This window comes from Balaenoptera borealis (genome assembly GCF_965194805.1).
Source record: "Balaenoptera borealis genome assembly, chromosome: 7".
Classification (NCBI taxonomy): Eukaryota; Metazoa; Chordata; class Mammalia; order Artiodactyla; family Balaenopteridae; genus Balaenoptera; species Balaenoptera borealis.
In genome coordinates, this window is record NC_138864.1 from 116,805,683 (window position 1) to 116,828,602 (window position 22,920).

General features: G+C 38.0%; 1 protein-coding gene across 7 annotated transcripts in view; it reads right to left on the bottom strand.

Annotated features, from left to right (window-relative positions):
* Nucleotides 1–12,312, bottom strand: part of BRAF (B-Raf proto-oncogene, serine/threonine kinase) — a 159,305-nt gene extending 146,993 nt beyond the window's left edge. For 4 of the 7 annotated variants that reach the window (XM_082400294.1, XM_082400293.1, XM_082400298.1 and 1 more), the window contains exon 1: nucleotides 11,981–12,311. In XM_082400294.1, coding sequence (XP_082256420.1) covers nucleotides 11,981–12,100 — 120 coding nt within the window. In that variant the 5' untranslated portion in view covers nucleotides 12,101–12,311. Of the gene's footprint in view, nucleotides 1–11,980 lie in introns of all 7 variants that reach the window. The other 3 variants (XM_082400292.1, XM_082400295.1, XM_082400296.1) reach the window with 3 other exon arrangements.
* Nucleotides 12,313–22,920: the final 10,608 nt, after the last annotated feature.

Sequence of the window (22,920 nt, forward strand, 5' to 3'; positions counted from 1 at the left end):
GCTATTCTGCATAGACAAAACAATAAATATTCAAAAAATTTCAATAAAGAAAGAATTATTTTTAAAAAGAAAATTAGCAACCAGACCTCTCCAAATTTAGCTTACATTCATAGCAGGATAATGGCAGATACTTCATGAACAAGTAATAATTCATGTTCTATTTCCCAATGCTTCTATGTTTGTGAGTCAAAATGAGAATGACTCGTATCAATTATTAAATTGCTTTGGAAAGTTACAATGAACTTTGACCTGAGGACAAGTTAGGAGGCCCACAATGCTGTCTGCACATCAGCAAGTAAAATATTAAGTAACATAACCTAATATTGCCTCTCAATTTCACTATTTGTTCCTAGTCCATTCGCTCTCACATGCTCCCTAACAACTTTTAACACCTTCATCTTTCTCCTTACAACACCATATCCCCAAGACTTACTCTTCACTGATAACCTTGAGTCTTACTTCACCAAAAAAAAAAATGAAGCGACTGGAAGAGAACATGTACAGGTCCCCAGCATCACATCTATCTACCTATCAGCATCACTATTCCACATATTCTCCCTTACCACTTATTATCAAAGATAAAGTGTCTATGCTCCTACTGAGAGCCAACCCTTTCACTTGTACACCAAATCCCTCTCCCTTTTGCCTCTTCAGACATTGCTCCAGCAATTCTTCTCTCTCTCTCCTGAAATCACATTTTTACTCCGTAATGGTTCATTCTTACAATACATGCCCTTATTTTTTTCATCAAAAAAAAATTCCTTGACCCCATCTCCTTCACTACCTATGGCCCCATTTCTCTTTTCCCTTTATAGGAAAAGTATTCACTATCTTCACTTCCCCTCCTCTTCTCTCTTAGTATCACTCAATCAGAATATCTCTCTCAGCATCTTCTTGTGTAAATCATCAATACCACCAATACCTTAACTAGAGTATTAAATTCTTAGTCTTTATCTTACTTAACCTAGCAGCAGGAGGAGAAGGATCAAGAGTTGCCAGTGAAAAGCAAGCAGCATATGAATGGCTATGACATAGAATAGTTATGACTTTATGACTAAACTTTTCTCTCAAATAGCCATCCATGATAACCAATAACCAAAAGTTTGATTCATAAATTCATATAGAAACTTAAATTAAGTGCCAAACTCAGTAGTAGAAAAATCATCTGCAATAAAGAGTTATCAGAAGTTACACTGAACTAAATTCTTATGTATAATGAGACTTAAGATTGTGTAATTTATTGTTAACATGAGAAGACATGGGCAGGAAAAACATATGGGTAGAATATTTCAAATCTTAGAAGAAAGCATGTAAAAACTCAGATGAACACTTTCAGTGGTTGTAAAACAGGAATGTAAGGACTACACTGAATCATAATGTCTTTCCTATCTGAAGTTCTCTGACACCATTCCCATGGAAGTATAGTAATATAATGTGTAAGAAATGAATTCTGAGTTATTTAGGAATAATTCACAATAGTTCTTTAACTTTTTATAGTAAAAAAAAGCTACAAAGGCAATAATTGTTTGGGATTCATAGAAAAGATAGGATTTTTAAAAAATAATAAATGGGAATTAAATTACCTTCATACAACATTACCAGAAATTATGCTAATAAGAACACTTTAAAAATAAAACTCTTAAATTAGTAACTGTTGGGGTTTTTTCCCTCCATGCTACAGACAGATTTCTAAGTAGAGAGTATAAACTTTAAAACAGATGAAATGGGATTAGATCCAAGGTGACAAAACAAAACAAACAAACAAAAAACAGAGGTTCTAATAACTATTTACAATGTTACTGCTGGACCTAGTAATCCCCTTTAATAGAGCACATCCATAAACTCAAACAGAAATTTACTTTGCGGGCTTCCCTGGTGGCACAGTGGTTAAGAATCTGCCTGCCAATGCAGGGGACACAGGTTCGAGTCCTGGTCTGGGAAGATCCTACATTCCGCGGAGCAACTAAGCCCGTGAGCCACAACTACGAGCCTGCGCTCTAAAGCCCGCGCGCCTAGAGCCCGTGCTCCGCAATAAGAAGCCACCGCAATGAGAAGCCCGCGCACCGCAACAAAGACCTGATGCTGCCAAAAATAAATTAATTTAAAAAAAAAAGAAATTTACTTTGCAAAATAAGTTCTGTAATGTAGCAAATACAGTTTAAAAATCCTAGGTCAATGGAGGAACAACCCCAAGCAGTATTTTAAACTGTTTCAAAATACTTACCTGTTTAAAGGTAAGTGACTAATTCAAAGCATCCTAAAATTTTATTTAATTTAAGCTGTTCTGGAAATAAAAAGTCAAATTTTTCTGGTGTTATTAACTTAAAGGTTATATATTTAGTGATAGAAAAAACGTAAAACAAGAGTAGAGTATTTCTTAATTTAAACACAAGGCATCTTTTACAATAAGGAGATGCATACTTTTTTTTAAACACACTAATTTTGGAACAACAGTTGAAAATAGTCTCCAAAATGTTATGGTTCTCTCTCCCTGTAAGTGCCATTTCCAAATTTGCAAGGTAGCCAAATACAATTAGAATACTACTACTTACAACATGAACGAAAGCCTGAACAGTATATACCTTCCCAATTGTCACATGACTCTGTACTTGTCAGATATTCAAGACTTACGCTCATTTTTTTTTTTTTAAAGATTTATTTATTTATTGATTGATTGTTATGTTGGGTCTTCATTTCTGTGCTAGGGCTTTCTCTAGTTGCGGCAAGCAGGGGCCACTCTTCATCGCAGTGCGCGGGCCTCTCACTATCGCGGCCTCTCTTGTAGCGGAGCACAGGCTCCAGACGCGCAGGCTCAGTAGTTGTGGCTCACGGGCCTAGTTGCTCCGTGGCATGTGGGATCTTCCCAGACCAGGGCTCGAACCCGTGTCCCCTGCATTAGCAGGCAGATTTGCAACCGCTGCGCCACCAGGGAAGCCCTTACGCTCATTTTTAAGACTTAAGTCTTCCTTCCTTCATGACGAAACTTAAAAAACAAAAAAAAATCAGGCAACATGTTCATAATTCTTAAGCAAAAATCATAAGTAGAAATATCATTTTATATTGTAGGGAAGCCCTCCAGGCTAAGCAGTGCAAAGCTACTACCACTGTAATTTAAAACAAGGTAAAGGGTCCTATGGGTCCAAATGAAAAAGGCAGAAATATGACCAACCACCATCATATGCTTATCCTTAGTAACAACAATTTAATGATGTCTCTAAGCGTAATAAAGGTGCTAATTCTGGAACATCACAGAACATGACATAGGTTTCAAATGGAAAAACTCATGCTGAAGATGGAAAATGACACAGCTAGTATTATAAACTAGTATCCCCCACCACCTGATTGACATTTTCCATGACTTTTTTGGTGAATAAATATCTTAGCATATTCACTTTCACCTAAACGTATCTTGATTACAGTTAACATTTTTGAAATATGATGGAAAAAAAAAGACATTATTGACTTTTTGGTGCCACCTATTAGGATATCGCCTTCATTTCTTATAAAAAAGTTAATTGTGGATGAAACATGTTTCTTTACCTGCCACTTTTCACAACCTCTCCACCAAATGATTCAAGATAGGGGTGTGTTAACTATATACCACAGTGAGTCTTAAGCTTTTTTTGAGTAGAAGACACCTTTAAGAACTGGAAGCAAATTATGAACCCTGTCCTTTCAAAAGACAATAGCACAAAAAATTTTAAAAATCAAATTTTAAAGTTCTAAAAATCCTATGAACTGAATCTACCTAATTTTAAGACTGAACTATAGGGACTTCCCTGGTGGCGCAGTGGATAAGACTCCGAGCTCCCAATGCAGGGGTCCCGGGTTCGATCCCTGGTCAGGGAACTAAATCCCACATGCATGCTGCAACTAAGAGTTCACATGCCAAAACTAAGGACCCCACATGTCGCAACTAAGGAGCCAGTGAGCTGCAACTAAGGAGCCCGCCTGGTGCAACTAAGACGCAGCACAACCAAAGAAATAAATAAACAAATATTAAAAAAAAAAAAAAAAGACTGAACTATAAAGCAATCAAGACAGTGTGGTACCAGCCAAAGAAGAGACATATACGTCCATAAAACAGAGTATAAAACTCACAAACATAATCAACTGATTTCAATAAAAGTGCCAAGGTAATTCAACAGAAAAAGGTTAGTCTCTTCAAAAAAGGTGAAACAACTGGACATCCATACGAAAAAGAATGAACAAACCTTAACCCTTACCTCACAATACATATAAAAAATAACTCCAAATGGATGACATACCTAAATGTAAAAGCTAAAACTGTAAAACTTCTAGAAGAAAACATGGGAGAAAATTTTATGACCTTAAGTTAGGCAAAGATATACTGGGTAGGACAAAAAAAGCATGAAACCTAAAAGAAAAAATTGATAAATTGGATTTCATCAAAAATAAAACTTCTACTCTTCAAAGGGTACTTAGGAAAATGAAAAGACAAGCCATAGACTGGGAGGCATGTGCAAAACACATATCTGATACAAAGAACTTGTATCTAGAATATATATATAGTACTCTTACAACTCCATAATAAGAAGGTAAATATAGAATAAAAAGATGTGAATAGATACTGCACCAAAGAAAATATATGGGTAGTAAATAAGCATATATACAGATGTCCAACATCATTAGTCATTAGGAAAATGCAAATTAAAACCACAATACTGCATACATACTAGAATGGTTAAAACTAACAAGACTGACATGACAAGGATAGAGTTTGGAACTCTCATTCATTGTGGGTGGCAATGCAAAATGGTTTCTATTGCTTTAGAAAAGTTTGGCACTTTCTTATAAAGTTAAATATCAATATATACTCACCATACGACCCATGAGTCCAAACTCTAGGTCCTTACTCAAGAGAAATAAAAACGAGTGTCCACACAAAACCCGAACCCAAACATGTATAGCAACCTTAATAACTGCTGAAAACTAGAAAGAACCCTACTACTCATCAACTAGTAAATGTAGAAATAAGTCATGCTACATCCACACGATACTACTAAGCAATAAACAGAAACCAATTACTGATACATGCAACAACATGGGTGAATCTCAAAAATATCAAACTAAATGAAAGAAGCCAAATACATAAGACCACATACTGTATGATTTCATGTATATGACTTTCTGGAAAAGGCAAAGCTAGAGATCAGACCAGTGTTTGCCAGGGGCTGGAGGTGGGGTGGGGAGGAAAATGAATGCAAAGAGGAACTGGGGAACTTTTCCATCAAAAGTTCTATCTCTTGATTGTGGCAGTAGTTACATGACTATATACATTTGTCAAAACTCATCAAACTGTGTGTTTAAAATGGTACATTATAGTATGTGTAAACTATATCCCAATAAACCCGATTTTTAAAAAGCAGTTATGAACTTTCTATAGAACTCTAACCCACACCTTAATTTCAGAACCTCAAATATGATATACTTAGTCTCCCCTAGACCAGGAGTCTGAAAACTTTGGCCCATGAACTAAATATGGCCCACCACCTGTTTTTTGTACAGCTCACAAACTAAGAATGGTTTTTACATCTTTAAATGAAAAAAAAAAGAATATTTCATGACACATTCAAATTTCAGTGTCCATAAATAAGTTTTATTGGAACACAGTCACACTCATTCATTTACATATTGTCTATTAGCTGCTTTTACGCTGCAATACCATTTTTGAGTCTGTTCAGTCCTTGTGACAGAGACAGAGCAGTCAGACCCACAATAACTAAAATATTTACCACTTGACCCTTTACACAAGTCTGCTGATCACTGCCTTAAACACAAGTTGTTGAAATTTTCTACACAGATTATTACACTTAGGAAGATTCATGTCAGCACAAATCTCCCTTCCATACACAGTAGCTCTAAAATTTTTACAGCCATTAAGCCTTTTTTTTTTTTTTTTCAAGGAAACCAACATGTAATGCAGATAAATGAAGAACTTCAATAATTAAGGTGTAGTGGGACTAAATAGAGACTTCAGGTAACCTCTGAAGAAAGTCCTTGATAGCCTCAAAACTGTTTTTCCAACTGTCTGTTGCAACTAGGTGGTTGTCAATTTAATAAATTGATTTTATGAGTAGCTTTAAAAAAAAGAGAACTGAATGGTATAGAAAAATCAGAGTGCACCATATCTAATAGGGTTTCATTCACTAATTACTAAAAAAAATTTTTTTTAACTAAGGTATAGTTGATTTACAATATTATATTAGTTTCAGGTGTACAACATAGTGATGTAAAAATTTTACAGATTATACTCCATTTAAAGTTACTAGAGGGCTTCCCTGGTGGCGCAGTGGTTAAGAATCCGCCTGCCTATGCAGGGTACACGGGTTCGAGCCCTGGTCCGGGAAGATCCCACATGCCGCGGAGCAACTAAGCCTGTGCGCCACAACTACTGAGCCTGTGCTCTAGAGCCCACGAGCCACAACTACTGAAGCCCGTGCGCCTAGAGCCCGTGCTCCACAACAAGAGAAGCCACCGCAATGAGAAGCCCGCGCGCAACGAAGAGTAACCCCTGCTCGCCGCACCTAGAGAAAGCCCGCACGCAGCAATGAAGACCCAACACAGCCAAAAATAAAAAAATTAAAATAAATAAATAAAGTTACTATAAAATATTGGCTATATTCTCTGTTTTGTACACATTAACTCTTTCACTGAGTATGTATGTGCCAGATGAGGATTTAAAAAATGTACAAAACAGACAAAAACTGCTTCATATATATAGGTATTAGAGCAACTCAAAATCTGTGTTTCTTACAGTGCTAATGTGTTTTTTAAAAACGGTGCTAGAGCTCTATAGTAATTGGAAAACCACCGCCCTACGGTACATTTGTTCCCAAAGTGCTGTCAATAACTGCAGCTACATTACAAGAATGAAAATGATGTTTCATTTGATGTTACAGAGCTTCCAGAAGATATAAAGTTAATTGAGTTCAGAGCAATTTTTATATTCTTTATCAAGGGCATTCCCAGGACCCAGAAAGAAATGTAATGTTATTGAGCGTCACTTTCCCTCTATAAGCATAGTCCTGATATGGGAAGGAACAAGAATAATAGTTTTTTAAGACCAAGAGAAAACATGGAGACCAAAATAATCTCAGAGGGTAGAGGGGAAAAAAAAAAAACTGCTTACTGTTAGGGTGGAGGCTGTATTAAAGAGTTTCTTCTGACTACCCTGCTAATTATGCATAACAGCAAATTGGGTTGGTAGACAAAAGAAAGCTGAAAAATAAAAACTACCTCCCAGAACATGTCAATGTCTCTCCACCAAATATTTAAGGAAGGAATGGAAGAAATGAGGCTAGATTTTGGTTCTTATATTAAGTATCTACAACATTATGGCTACAAAAGCGCTGCTTACGAAACAGAAAAGCTCCTCAACAGGCTCATCATTTTGAATTCAGAAGTTGTATAACTATTGCTGATCCTGACTTTACAGAATAACCAATGTAGATGAACTGGACAAAGAGAATGAGTAAAGGACTTAAAACAATTCAACTTTTGAGGAAGACAAAATCCAGTAAGAGCCACTGACCATAAAGGCTTATTTCAAAGATAATTTGAGGCAGAAATATAGGAAGCATAGGAACATACTGAATTTCATAAAAGAGGATTATGACACAAAATGTTCACTAAGTACTCAGCTAAATTAATATCAAGATGTCAAATTAAAAAAATGCACTTTTGCATTTCTAAAGGAGAAAAACAGCTTTATGGTTGGAGAAACACGAAGAACACTTAAGAGCTGTCTCATTCTTTAACAAGGTAAGCGTCACGTCTTAGAAAATGCTAACAAAGCAGTGTAGCCTGCTCCCTCCCTTTCTTCCCTACCATTCATAGAACATAGGTTTCCAGTTGTTAAGACCCGATCAGCTTCCTAAACAGGAAAGCCAGAGACAGGGAATCAAGATAAATCAGACTTCTCTAGCCTGTTATCTTAATATAATTTTTCTGGCCTATTATCTAAATACAATTAAATCAAGTTTGCTTTCAGGTTCTACTACATTCAAGGATTCAAGTACTCAGTTCCAACGTTCCTTTCTTAATCCGTTTACTGACAATCAATTCCTTTAATAGTCAGCATATATAAGTGACTGATATCAGAAAAATTTCTAAATAAAGGAAGAGGTGAGCAGATGCCTAAAAGAGGGAGTTTATTAAATGATAAGAGAGAAAGACTACAGAAAGGGAACGCTAGAAACACCAAAGACAGTTACTTTATGGTTTTACCTAACAGGCATGTTTTGTCCACCTTCGAATGTATCTTAACAAGTATTAACAGCAATAGCCAGAACTGCAGAAACACAAAGTTTAGTGGGCCTACCACTTTTTAAAAGCATGATGTAATCCAACCTGGTTTGGCATGATTCTTAAAGATGTGTTTTAATACAGTGGACCTCATTATAAAGGATATTCCATCCCAGAATACTACTTAGTCGATGCATTATTATAATTATACAGCTTAACTAAGATTGGTGATAAGAGACCTTGAAAACAATACAATTTTAATTGTAATGCAATTGTAAGAGGCACCCTTCTACAAAAATACAAGAAGAACAGTTAATAAACATCACACCCTGGCATAACACATTTTTTTAAATAAATGTATTTTTATACCATATGGTCACATTGTCCCTTATTATACCACATTGTCACAGAAAGAAAGTAACATCAGGGAAATATAAATGGTCAGAATTAAACGTTTAATGCCAAAAGTATAAGCACATTTATTTGATAAATATTTAATAAGCTCCTGTCATTTACCAGAATATTCTATTTTGAGCATCTACAAAGTAATACTTACAAATACAGGACTTGAAATTTGTTCACTTCCCAACGTAATTTTAAAAACTAAATCTACATTCTGTGTTCAAGATGTTTGATAACAAGAATAAAAAAATTAGAAACAACCTAATATAAAAAAATTGTTAAAATCACAGTGTATCTGATAAGTAAAATGTTCTACTGCCTCGCTAAGTTTAAAAATATTACAAAACCACATACATTACACAAGCATAAAAAAGGAGTATATGGATATAAACTAAAATGTTTATAGTAATTATATCTTAGTGGCAAGATTACAGATAATTTTCTAAAACTTTTTGTACTTACATTTTTCTAATTTTTCAATAATAAATGTGCTTTTACTCTGAGAAACTTTTTAAAATCTGTATTTTCAAGTAAGGTAATTCTTTAGACACATTTTTTTCATTTCTTTCCATACACTTGACAATTATATCTCTTCAAGTGCATAGAAGACAGTTCAATTAAAAGACCACAGTGCATTTCAGTTTCCAGTGGATAAACAGATACCAACTTCAAACTTAAAATTATTTCTTGGAGTAACTTATTCTACCATCCATAACACTGATACCTATATTAGAAAGAGATTCATTTTTAACCCTTTACTCCCCCCTCCCCCAGTCAAATACATTTATTATAAGTTCCTGTAAGAAAATATGGAGGAAAAACTACTATTCATCATTAACCATTAAAACCTGGGTGGAGGAGGCAGTGGGAAACACTTCTAAGTAATTAAAATTAGTTGAGCATCCTGGTTTCAAGAGATACTAATAAGCTTTCCAGTTATTGCCAATTTAAACTTGAGGTTTAAATTCATCTAGCCTAGAGGTTCTCAAGTATTGATACATGATAACTGCCCAGGAAGTGTGCCAAATACAGAAACTCATGGCCCTAGCTCTCACGTACTGAATCAGAATCTTCAGAGAGTAGAGCTCAAATAATCTGGCCCTTTCAAATAAGGTAGCAGACATTGTACTTAACAAAAGGCTTCTCTATATCATTACAAACTGTTCTAATAACTCTGAAACAAAGTTCTCAACGAAAACAATTATAATCAGAGAATTACGATTTCATAACCCATGCCCATTAATTTACCCATTCTTCTAGATACAATTCAATAAAACCACACATGCACTACAGAGTAAAGCAAGCCTAGAGGCACCTGTGCAGAGTAAGACAAAGGCATATCCGATTCAAGGAAAAAATAGACAGCAGATGTGACCCCTAGTATTTATCCATTAAAAACAATGTATCCTAAAAATAAATTTCCATGTCAACGGAACAAAGCTGTTTATAAATAAGAAGGAATGTGGAGGTGTGGGGAGACAAGAGGAAGCTTCAGCAAGTAAGTACCAAAAGCCAGGAAACAAGGCAGAATGAATGGCAAATGGGGACAAGGAAAACAGAATAAACTAGGAAATGGAAGAAGGAAAGAGTGCTATCCTTAAAATCCAAGAAGTTGGGGGAAATGAACAGATATTAGAGGAAACTGATCTGAGCAGAAATGCAAACAGAAAAGTAAGCGGAAAGTGGTGTAAAAGATATATATATTCATAAAAGATATATATATTCATAAAAGATATATATATTCATAAAAGATATATATATGTATGTATACATGAGACATTTAGATGAGATCAAATGATGGTACAGAACACATCTTGGGCATAGATGGAAGTGGCGTAAGAGAATGAAAAACAAATATTATTGTGAACAAACTGATACTGAAGAGAGCAACCATATCTAATGAATTTCCAAAGTAAAGATGATGAAGCAGGAAAAAGAATTGCATTGACAGAAGAACGAGACGTTATGAGAATTGGGAAACAAAATGTAAGTACTGTAGTAGGAAGGAAAGAACTTTGAGCAAAGGCAACGGAGCAAGTCACATTATCTAATCAATAATTGTAAAGCACAGTTATTATACCATATATTATCTCATTATTTGTAAAGTACAATAAAGTGTATTACTTTATGTAATACAATACCAAACACTAAATGTAATAAATTTTACGTAACAAAAACCAAAATGTAAATAAAGTCATTTGACAAGGTGATAAGAGGCTAAATAATGTATGAGAGAAGCAAGGACTAAAGACGAAAAAGTAAAAGAAAAAAATTGGGACAAAAAGGAAGACAACGGAAAGAAATCAATCACACCTATTAAGAAAAAAAAAAAAGGGTAGGAATAAACAAAGAGGTGTGGATGCACAATGGAAGTGCAAGTGAAACCTGACGGAATCTTGACAGCTTCACGATTCAGAAAGTAAGTAGCTCCAAAGCGTTCAGAAGGATTTGTGACGATAACAACGTTAGCGAGCGGTGAAATGAACTAGAAGGCCTCAACAGGACTAAGATAAGAGAGGTGCAAAAATGGTCTTAAGTAGAAGCTGAGGTTAGAAGGCAGGCAGGTCCGACCACTGGCAAAGGAGCGGGGCGGCAGATGGAACTGGGATGGGGGTTACTGGTCGGCGACAGAATACTGACAAACATTAGGAATCGGGGGCCTGAGACCGGGATGGGAGAAAGAACGGAAACAGTGGCATTTAGGGTTGAAAAAGTAAAGACCATCCGCTGGTTAAAACAGGTGAAGAGCAATCTCCCCTAACAAGTAGAGAAGTGTAAGGGCCTGAAAAGAGGCAGAGTCAGGGAGAGTAGAGAGGGAATGATCGCCCCATCATCACCGTGACCGTGTGATAATTACATACAACGCTAACTCGGGCTGGGGTCCCGGCCCCGGCTACTGACCGACATCTTCCACCCAGATGCCGCCGCCAGCCTCCCCCGCCCCCCACCCAAAATAAAGAAAACATCCAGCAGACGCGAGGCTGGCTACCTTAAGCCAGCCGTGACCTTCTCGGACCAACCCTGAGTCTCGCCCCCTATTGATAGCCTCCTGCTCCACCACCGCTGCCCGAATCCCTCAAGCCCCAAGTGCGGGCCAGGGAAACCCCCCTGGGCCATTGTGTGTGTTTACGTAGCGAGGAGCTGCATGACGGAGAGGCACAGGAGGGGAATGCCCGTCTCCCAGCCCGCAGCGCCCAGAAGGGAAGGTGGCTGAGGGCACCAGAGCCCCCACCGCCACCTCTCTCCCCAAAATAAACACCAGCCAGCCGAGCCCCGAGACGGGAGGGGTGCAGGGCGCGCCGGCACTCACCTCCTCGGGAATGGCCGGGTCCGCAGCCGAAGAGGCCGCGGCGCCGGCCTCGGGCTCCATGTCCCCGTTGAACAGAGCCTGGCCCTGCTCCGCGCCGCCGCCGCCGCTCAGCGCCGCCATCTTATAACCGAGAGCCTGGCCCCAGCGACCGCTACTGGGCGGGGAGGGGGAAGGGAGGCGGAGGGCGGGGGGAGGCGGAGGCGGAGGGCGGGGGGCGGCGGGGAGGGACGGCCCGGGCGGCGCCGGCGGCGGGAGGGCGCCTGGGCCACCTCGGGAACCGGCCTGCTGCCCCCGGCACGGCTGAGCCTGAGGGGATTGGGGGAAGGACGCTAGGCGGGGGGCGGGGGCAGGGGGCGGAGACGACTGGAAGTCGCCGCGGCAACGGCGTCACCCGCGTGTCACGGTCGTGACGTCACCTGAGGTGCGTGACGTGATCCTCGGAGCGCCCTGGCGCCGTCGTCAGGGGAGGGTACCTTCCCCGGCTGTCCACCCCCAGCTCACACGTTTCCTCCGCTCGGCCGTTTCCATGGCTCCGATTAATTCTCTTCTCCTCCGTCCTAAGCCTGTTCTGTAATGTAGGATTTACTAGAAGAGGAGGATGGTGTTCGAGAAGAAGTTGAAATCCTAGAGGGAGAAAGACGGGAAGCCCATACTACTTGTGTTATTTCCATTATAACGAACGTCTCCGTGTCATAAAAATAAGACTTGAAACCCCGAGGTTGCAACAGTCAAGCAGAATTTAATAGAAATATATTTAGGGGGCTTCCCCCTGGTGGCACAGTGGTTGAGAATCTGCCCGCCAATGCAGGGGACACGGGTTCGAGCCCTGGTCTGGGAAGCTCCCACATGCCGCGGAGCAGCTGGGCCCGTGAGCCACAACTACTGAGCCTGCGCGTCTGAAGCCTGTGCTCCGCAACGAGAGGCTGCAATAGTGAGAGGCCCGCGCACCGCGATGAAGAGTGGCCCCCGCTCACCGCAACTAGAGAAAGCCCTCGCACAATAACGAAGACCCAACACAGCCAAAAATAAATAAATAAATTTATTTTTTTAAAAAAAGAAATATATTTAGGAAAAGCCAAGTTACGAGAATGATGCTTGGATCCTTTTCATTAAAAGATTTGGCCTGTTAAAGTGGGTCTAAATGGAAGTCTAAAAGCTTTTTTTTTTTTTTTTGCTTCATCGTTCAGGAATAAAATGTTTAGTCTATTTTTCGTTTTCCAGATTCATTCAACAAACGTCAAAGGTCGCTTTCTATGTGCTAGGGCCTGCACAAGGCACGGAGCATTCTAGACATTTGAAGCATCCAAACTTGAATCATTTTTATTTTTAAGAAAATCATTCAAAATATTTTAAATACTTTTGTCCTGCTCATAAACAATATTCCAAGGAATTCTTTATGCCAAATATGCATGAAAACAAGAGAAGAGAGGTAAATTACCTTTGAGAGGCCCAATTACAGAATGGAATTAAAGAAACCCAATTTATTATTAAAAACACATGTATGTGAAAGGAAAGGGGAATATGAAAGGGAAAAAGTTTAAGGAAGGGAGAAATAGGAGTGAGAAACAGTGGAAGTTACTGTGAGCTCCAGATGGTGTGCAGTTAATCACAAAGTAATGTAAACATCAAGTCATGAGAAGCTTTAAGTGTACTACCCATAGGGGGAAAGTCACCAGTGACCTTCTTGTATTCACCATGATTCAAGAGATAGAAAGCCGTCCTACTGACTTCTGAAGCAGAATGTCTGTGTATGGATAGAGTTACCATGACCCCAAGAGGAGATCCTTACTCCCAAGGTAAGGAGTTGTGTATGAGACTGCTTGTTTAATCAGAATATTAATATTATCCTACATTGAAAAATACAAAATACCACCTATAGAATGAGCATGGTATGCTTTGTTAGCTTCTTTGTACTTTCCCTTCCAAGTAGAGAAGTCTCCTTGAGACACTAAATTTAAATCAAAAGGTGGCTTGACAAAAGTAGTGTAAATGAAGATTATCCTAAGGGATAATGTCATCAAGCTATACTATTCTGAAGCACCCTTCTTTACTATAAGAAAATCTAAGCAGACAAACGTAGAACCAGCAGCCAGTCATGGCACCTTTTCCCCTTGATACCATCAGAAATACAATTAGCAGAGTTTTTTTTATTCTCTAAAAGTCCTATTTCATTTTCTAAAAATCAGCCCCTAGAAATATTATATCATTATAACACTTCTTCGTAACATTTAAAACTCCTAAGATTTTTATTCTATTGGTTTCATTTTAAAGTATAGCCTTCTTTTTTTTTTAATTTTTATTGGAGTATAGTCGATTTACAATGTTGTGTTACCCTCAGGTATACAGCAAAGTGAATCAGTTATACGTATACATATATCCACTCTTTTTTTTTTTTTTTAGATTCTTTTCCCATATAGGCCATTACAGAGTATTGAGTAGAGTTCCCTGTGCTATACACAGTTCCCTGTGTTCTTATTAGTTATCTATTTTATAGGGATTTATCCCAAGGATGCAAGGATTCTTCAATATCCACAAGTATAGTTTTCTTTATCAGCCACAATATTTTACGTGATATTTTTTCTCCACAGGATGGCTGATCTCATCAATTTAATATTGATTCTTGTTAGCTTTCATTTATTCAGCATTTTCTGGGGACTTCCCTGGTGGTCCAGTGATTAAGACTCTGCACTCCCATGGCAGGGAGCCCGGGTTCCATCCCTGGTCAGGGAACTAGATCCCACATGCCGCAACTAAGAGCCCACATGCTCCAACGAAGATCCTGCATGCCTCAACTAAGACCTGGCGCAGCCAAATAAATAAAACATTTTCTGACTTCGTCTTCAAGATATATCTTACTGATTTCCTTAGGCCATTCTAAAGACCCACAGGATCCACATGGGAAAATACAGAGAAAGCATAAACTTTGGACTCCAAAGATCAGGATTTTAGTGTCACCACACCACATCTTGGCTATGTAATCTCAAGGCTGGTAAGCACAAATACCTGTTTGTTGTTGTTTCAATCTGTAAAACGAGGGGAGTGATAATGCCAGTCCTATCTATCTGTGTCATTGTGAGGATCAAACATTATAGGTTTGCCCTTTGTGAAACATAAAGTTACCCTCTTGGTTAGAATTCAGACAAAGCATAGCAGACATGGCTTATTTCTGCTCCATGATGCCTGTGACCTCAGCTGAGAAGACTGAATGCCTGGAGGTGTCTCAGTCATGGGGGTCTGGAATCACCTGGAGGCTGATTTCCTCATATGTCGGGTGGTTGAAGCTGGGACCTCAGGTAAGGCAGTCAGCCAGGATGCCTAAATACTCTCTTCACGTGGCCTGAGCTTCCTCCTAGCATGGCTGCCTCAGGGTGGTCAGACTTGTAACAAGGCGGCTCAGGGCTCCATATACTAGGGTTCCTGTAAGCAAGGTGGAAGCTGTATTGCATTTTATGACCTAGCTTCCTAAGTCACACAGCATCACTTCTGCTGCATTTTATTGGATACAGGTAAGTCACAAAGTCCAGCCCAAATTCATGGAGAGAGACTATAGAACCCACCTCTCAATGGAAGACGTGTCAAAGAATTTACAGACATATTTAATGTACAGACAGATTGCGTTTAGAATAATGAACTAGCTACTCTGTAGAAATGGCTGCTTATCCTCACCTTCTCCCAAGGGGATTCTACACTTGAACTCTCCCCCTTTTATTACTGAGAATCACCAAGACATATCTCAGTATGGTACTGAAGAAGGCCTTACCTTCTTTCTTTAGCTTCTGAGGCCCCCACTGCCTGCAAAACTAAATGCAGGTCCTTGGCTATTGGACACATCCTAACTCTCTCCTCTTGGGCATTTCCCCCCAAATCCCAGCGCTGATGGGATTTGGTAGTGTTGATGTGCTGAAACCCTGTACACAAAACAGTGGCACTGTGTTCTTGGAGCCTCTAATGAGCCAAGCCAGTTTGTGTTGAGCAGAAACAGAAATAACACCTCCCTTTTGTGTTATAGCATGCCATATGGGCATCAAAGCAGTCTTATCTTGCATTTTAAAGTCTTACAGACATTGTAGTCAACACAGTTCTTTTAGCTTTTTCTCACCATCCCCTTTTCCCCTAGGGCATTCACGTATTCACAGGAAGCTGGAAAACAAATCTAGGTGAGAAGCGCTACTCCGAACATTGCTCCAGATGATGGCTGAGACACTGTTATGAAGCCTTGCTGATAGGCCTGACCCTCTCTTCCCTGGAGGTAAGTTTATTTCCGACTGGTGTTTCTAACCTGAATCCTGCATTCTATAGACACTGGATAGTCCCACCCATCAGCCAGACTTGCCCAGCCAGGTCTGATCCCACATGAATTGGTCAACTGCTCGAAAACAGGTAAGCAGCCTCTAGGAAGCTTCTATAGCTCCAACCGTGTTCAATGCTGTAGAGCTAATCACAGTTTAATATTTTCTTTATGAATCAAGGTCATCATTACAAATAACACATCCTATATTGTTTAATAGTGGGCTACTCTCAGAAGCTATTCAGGTGTGAATAGAAAACAGAATCATAGAGTTGATTCCCCACAATCTTCCCACTGGGAGATATACTTGGAATCTCCTCTGTGGAATTTTAAACTCTACCAAATACTTTAGTGGTAGGGACCTCACTAATACAGTACATTCAACTGTAACTTATTTTTTCTGAAGTTAACTTGAAATCCTCCTCTTTATAACATCTATATTCTGATCTGAGTTTCGCCTTATAGAGGAACACAAGATGAGTTTTTTTCTTATTCTGTGGAACTGCTTTCAAATATTTGAAGGGAGTTCTGTCTAAGCATTTTCTCATCTTTCTGCATACTCTTTTCAATGTTCCTGTTAAAACGTGGTCCCATGAATTAAACACTGTTCCAGATTTGATCCAACCAACAAAGAATAGTATCTCTCATTGCAATAACCTAGGAACCATGCTTCTGTTAATATAATCAAAAATCGTATAAGCACCCATTATTGATACATATGAAGGTTACAGTCAACAAAAAAACTTTGTTGTTTTTTAAATAAAATGCTATTGTATCAAGTCTAGATTTTCAGTCTTTTTAGCATTGGACATCTCTTCCCCTGAACTCACATTTCTCAGACTTTAATTCTTGAAGGAAGCCCTTGCTTTTTAATTCACAAAATTTGTTAGATATTATATTTCTAACATTTACCAAAGGATGTTTATGTCAATATTATTTCGTCTTATAACATCTTGCTTATACTATCCTTGGGTGTGTTAATAAGATACAGAGTTCTTTGAAATATTCTTTGTGAATTTGGTAATTTGGGGTATTAAATTTTTAAAGTGTGCTTTTATTGCAAGGTATAGTTTTCCATATATATATATGGAAAACTATATCTATATAGTGAAAATAGTACCTGATAAGGGATGGGTCAGAGCAGGGTGGAGGAGATAGTGTGGGACTGAGACTTCTCTGAGTATACCTTCTAATATAGTTTTACTTTATGAGACATGTAAATAAATGAAAAAGTAAAATCTAACCAAATGAACCTAATTGTACATCAAATTGATAACATAACTACACAGAGAAAATGGTTAATTCAACTAGCTTCTGAGTATAGTTTTCTGACTGTAGACTATGGTGGATTTACACTGTGTTATATTAGCTAAACTGGACTTGTTTCTCAGAATCCTCTTCCATCCTGTAAGACCTGCTCACCATCTCCTTAAATATATCCCATGAAAGGGTCCAAAACACACTCCCTTCACCAAAGATGTAAGAAACGGATTTGTGAGGGTAACTCTTCGAGCTCTGTGGTGACTCCCTTCCGTAAGACAGAACTGACAATAAGCAATACCATTTTGGTGGAGTGGGCTTTTAACTGGTGGCGAGCACTGGCTTCTCCTGCAGGACCCCCATCACCGGAGTTGCCATGAGAACCTCAGGTAGTGAGCGTCTGACTTATACTGCAGTCCCTCCTCACAGGTTCCAGCAGCAGACCCAGAAACACCGGCCTCACAGAGACTCCTTAAACACCTCCACAACTGCATAAGATCAAATCCCTATAGTAAATTCCTTGTTATTTACATTTCCTAGGGCTTCTGCTTCTGATTACGTACTGACTGGAATAGATTCTAAAAGCAAAATTAACTACAAATAAATCTTCAACTTTATTTAGATTTGTTATCGGTAGTCATCTTGGTTTTGTAATTCTGCAACAATTTGTCATTATTGTGGCATAGAGCAAATGAGTACATATGTTGATATTGGGAATCGGGGTTCTTTCTGTGGAAAAAGTAGAAATACATATGGAACAGGGGAAGTTGAAGAAGAACCCTGTGGTGTTGGATTTGAATTGGAAGTAGCAGTATTAACATAAGATTTAGGGGGAAAAATATATGTATATATACACATACTATAAATATACACACACACAGACATACTGTATAATTTTTAAAAGAATATATGCTAGTTAATATACAGAGAAGGAATGATACAATTAGGAAAATACATACTAGTAAGTATATATATTGCATTAAGAACATGCATGTACTATATAAGTACATATGCTATAAAAGTGTATACAGTTGTCCCTTGAATAACACAGGTTGGAGCTGCATGGGTCTGCTTATACATAGGTCTTTTTCAATAGTAAATACTACAGTACTACATGATCCGAGGTTGGTTGAATCCACCGATGCAGAACTGCGGATACGGAGGAACTGTGTATACAGCGGACTAACTGTAAGTTATACATGGATTTTCAACTGCGAGGTGGGTCAGTGCCCCTAACCCCGGCATTGTTCAAGAGTCAACTGTAAGGACTTCCCTGGTGGTCCAGTGGTTAAGATTCTGCACTTTTCCTGCAGGGGGTACAGGTTTGATCCCTGGTCTGGGCAGTTCTGCATGCCATGCCATACGGCCAAAAAGAAAACAAAAGAAGTCAACAGTATATACTTATAAATATATAATCTATATATTTGTATCTATGGCTATACCTATGTAGAATATATGTGTATACTACATAACTACTTATGTGTGTGTGTGTATGTGTATATATATATAAGTACTTAAGAATTATGTATGTACTTATGTAGATATATTATATATATATATATATATTTTTTTTAATATATTTTTTAACAGAAAAAGCCAAACAAACTTTTTGGCCAGCCCAATAACAGTATTATAAATAATATTATAAATAATAAACAATATTATATATAATAATGTATTATTATATTATATATAATATTATATATTTTAATATATTAAAATAATATGAATAATATATCATTCATATATTATTTTAATATATTATTTTAATGTATTAAAAATATATACTATATAATAATTATAATTATTGTACTATATACACTATATAAATATATAATTATATATTTTAATATATTAAAAATAATATAAATAATAAATAGTACAATATATAAATACTTATGTTTATATGTAGTCTACATAGATATAGATTCATAGGTTCTTAGCTCTGCCCGCTGAAAGAAGTGCCTAGGAGTAGTAGTAAGTATATCTGGTGCCTGGATCTTGGTTTTGAAAGGGCATTCTCCACGAAAAGTAACACGGGCTTTAAGAAATGGTTGATCCAGATCTAGGGAAGTAAATGTATAAATTGAGCTTGCACAGGATGTGCCTTGGTATATGCAAGAGCAAGGATATGATAGAATTAGAAAAATTACCATTTTGCAACCACCAGTGTAATCATTACTCCAAGTCAGGACCATGAATAATTGCTAAAACTATTATTGGGTAAAAGACTGTTGGGGAACAGGACCGTCTCATGGTTTCATAACACCACCACACAGACCTCTTACTAATTATAAAGGGGAAGTGTATATTTACAGTGGAGAGATCTGGCAGCCACTGTATTAACCAAGTAATAAAATTTAGCACCACCAATAGGGGAACACTTCAGCACTATGTAAGTCCTGATGCAGTACATAGTCTATGTAGTATTTGGGCCCAAATATGTTTAACCTGAATGTAATCATGAGGAGACAATCAAATCCAGAATGTGGGACGTTATATAAGACAACCGACTCTAACTCTTTAAGAATTCAATATTGTGAAAAACAAAAAAAAAGGCAAGGGCAGAGGACTATTCTAGTTTAAAACAGAGTAAAGAGATACAACAACCAAATGCAATACATGAAACTTAACTGAATCCCGGATAAGAAAATAAACTATAAGAGATATTTTGGGGACAGTTGGGAAAATTTAAATATGGGCTGTATATTAAATAGTAATTGTGAACTAAGTTAATTAATTTAATTAATGTTAATATTCTTATTCCTATGAGATGAGTGGTGAAGTGTTTAGGGCTGAAATGTCATTATTTCTGCAACTTATTTTAAAATGGCTCAGAAAAAAATGGAGATAGAGATAAAGAAAAGGGGGAACCTAGACGGATATAGTAATGTGTTTGTAATACTGTTCTTTTAACTTTTCTGTACATTTGAAATTTTTCCAAAGATGTTGGAAGAAACATTTTCTATATAAAAGTAATACGTACCTATGGTATAATAAAACATTGTGGTAAGTTTCCAAAGGAATTTTTTTTCAGGCAATTAAAAACTTGTAAGGCATCTATTAATATTACATTAAGTTTTACCTTCTTACATTACCTGCCTAAGATTATTCCTGATAAATCTAGTTTGATAATACTTTTTATTTTCTGATACACTGGAATTAAACCATTTTGTATCATAATTTATAGACAATAAGAGTCATGAAACAAAGTTCTGCTGTATCTTGCTCAGGTTTTAATAAGACCCTATAATGTATCTCTACCTATCAATTGAGATTTTTCTCACATCTTAAATGTTGTTATGTTAATCTAAGTGTGTGTTTGGAGTACATATATATATTTTTAAATTAATTTATTTAATTTTTGGCTGCATTGGGTCTTCGCTGCTGCACGCGGGCTTTCTCTAGTTGCAGTGAGGGGGGGCTACTCTTTGTTGCGGGGCGCAGGCTTCTCATTGTGGTGGCTTCTCTTGTTGCAGAGCACAGGCCCTAGGCGCGTGGGCTCAGCAGTTGTGGCTTGTGGGCTCTAGAGCGCAGGCTCAGTAGTTGTGGCGCACGGGCTTAGTTGCTCCGCGGCATGTGGGATCTTCCCGGACCAGGGCTCGAACCCGTGTCCCCCGCATTGGCAGGCGGATTCTTAACTACTGCGCCACCAGGGAAGCCCGTACATATTTTTTATTTTAAATATTTGCAGCAAAACCTGTCCTAGTATCTTCTTGTTCTTAAGATATTTTTATGATGTCTCATAGTTGATATCTTCATTTATTCATTCACTCCACAAATACTTACTGCATACCTACTTGGTGCCAAACACTGCACTAGGCTTTTATGTAATCTGAACAATAATGAGAGTCTTAGATTTTGGTTTGTTTGTTTTAACACTTACCATTGCTCTGGAAGAGCCTCGTATACAGTAGATTGTTAAAAAGCAAATCTCTAATAGTACCCAACGTTAGAGACATCAGAACTCCTATTACTGTTTTTTGGTATTTAATGTCTCTAATGCTGATTTTCAAATCTGTGTTTTGCTTTTGTCTTTGATTCTTGAGTATAGAAACCTTTCTACGGGATCTTGCTTCCTACTTCACAGAGAAAATAGAGGCTTTAAGGCATGAACTCTTTAGTTTCCCCCAAGTGGGAACTTCTATGCATTTTTATTCATTCTCATCACCTTCCCTACCTCACAGTATGAAGTGCCGCTCCTCATTTACACATTGATACTGTTGGCTGTCTCCTTTTTCTCAAAAATCTCTATTGCAGGCTTCCCTGGTGGCACAGTGGTTAAGAATCCACCTGCCAATGCAGGGGACACGGGTTCGAGCCCTGGTCTGGGAAGATCCCACATGCCGCAGAGCAACTAAGCCCATGTGCCACAACTACTGAGCCTGCACTCTAGAGCCCACGAGCCACAACTACTGAGCCTGCCTCTGCAACTACTGAAGCCCGCAAGCCTAGAACCCGTGCTCCACAACAAGAGAAGCCACTGCAGTGAGAAGCCCGCGCATCGCAACGGAGAGTAGCCCCCGCTCGCCGCAACCAGAGCAGCAATGAAGGCTCAACGCAGCCAAAAATAAAATAAATAAATAAACAAATAAATAAATAAATAAATTTATAAATAAATAAATTAAAAGCCTTTGGCTAAAAGAATTGACACGGGTAAGTACTGAAGTATCCAAAGTGAGGATCATCCATCTTCTTAACTAGCTTATTTTTACTAAGTCTGAATGTATCTATTTATTCCCTTTGTTGAATTGACCTGCCAGTTCCGAGGTGTTTGTGAGCTATAAACAATATTACAATTTTCTTGATTATGTGGAACAGGAACAATTTCTTCAAGGCCATTATAGTTTTCCTCAAGACACTTGTCCTTGTAATTTGGCCTTGCTGGATGTTGGAAACTTGAAGTTATGGAAGGTGTAAAACCAGTTTTCCTTTCTCTGTCCCCGAAGACTTATTTCATTGTCAAGTTTTCAGCGTAGAGTTAATTGCATATCTTTGGATGTGGTTTATTTAATTATTCTCTGTGGGAAAATAGATCATAGGAAAATAGTTTGGAAATGTTAAATATACTCAGTAAATTAAAGATTTTTAAAATTTAAAAGTTACTAAGTTTTATTTCTAGAATGGGTCTAGATATAAAGCAAGTACCCAGTCCCTTTTTCCTCTAAATGCATACATGCATACATACATACACACATACAATCACCGTTAAATAACCACAGATATTAGGTGTTCTGATTTAGATATATGCTTCTTTGTCCTTTTGGATGGAGGTTGGAGAAGGCATATGGAGATGTTGATGTATTATGCATTGAGGCAGATTACCCAAAACTAGTTGCTTATTCCATGGCTAAGGCAAACTTTTGGTAGGGGATAATGTTGAGAGTTGCTT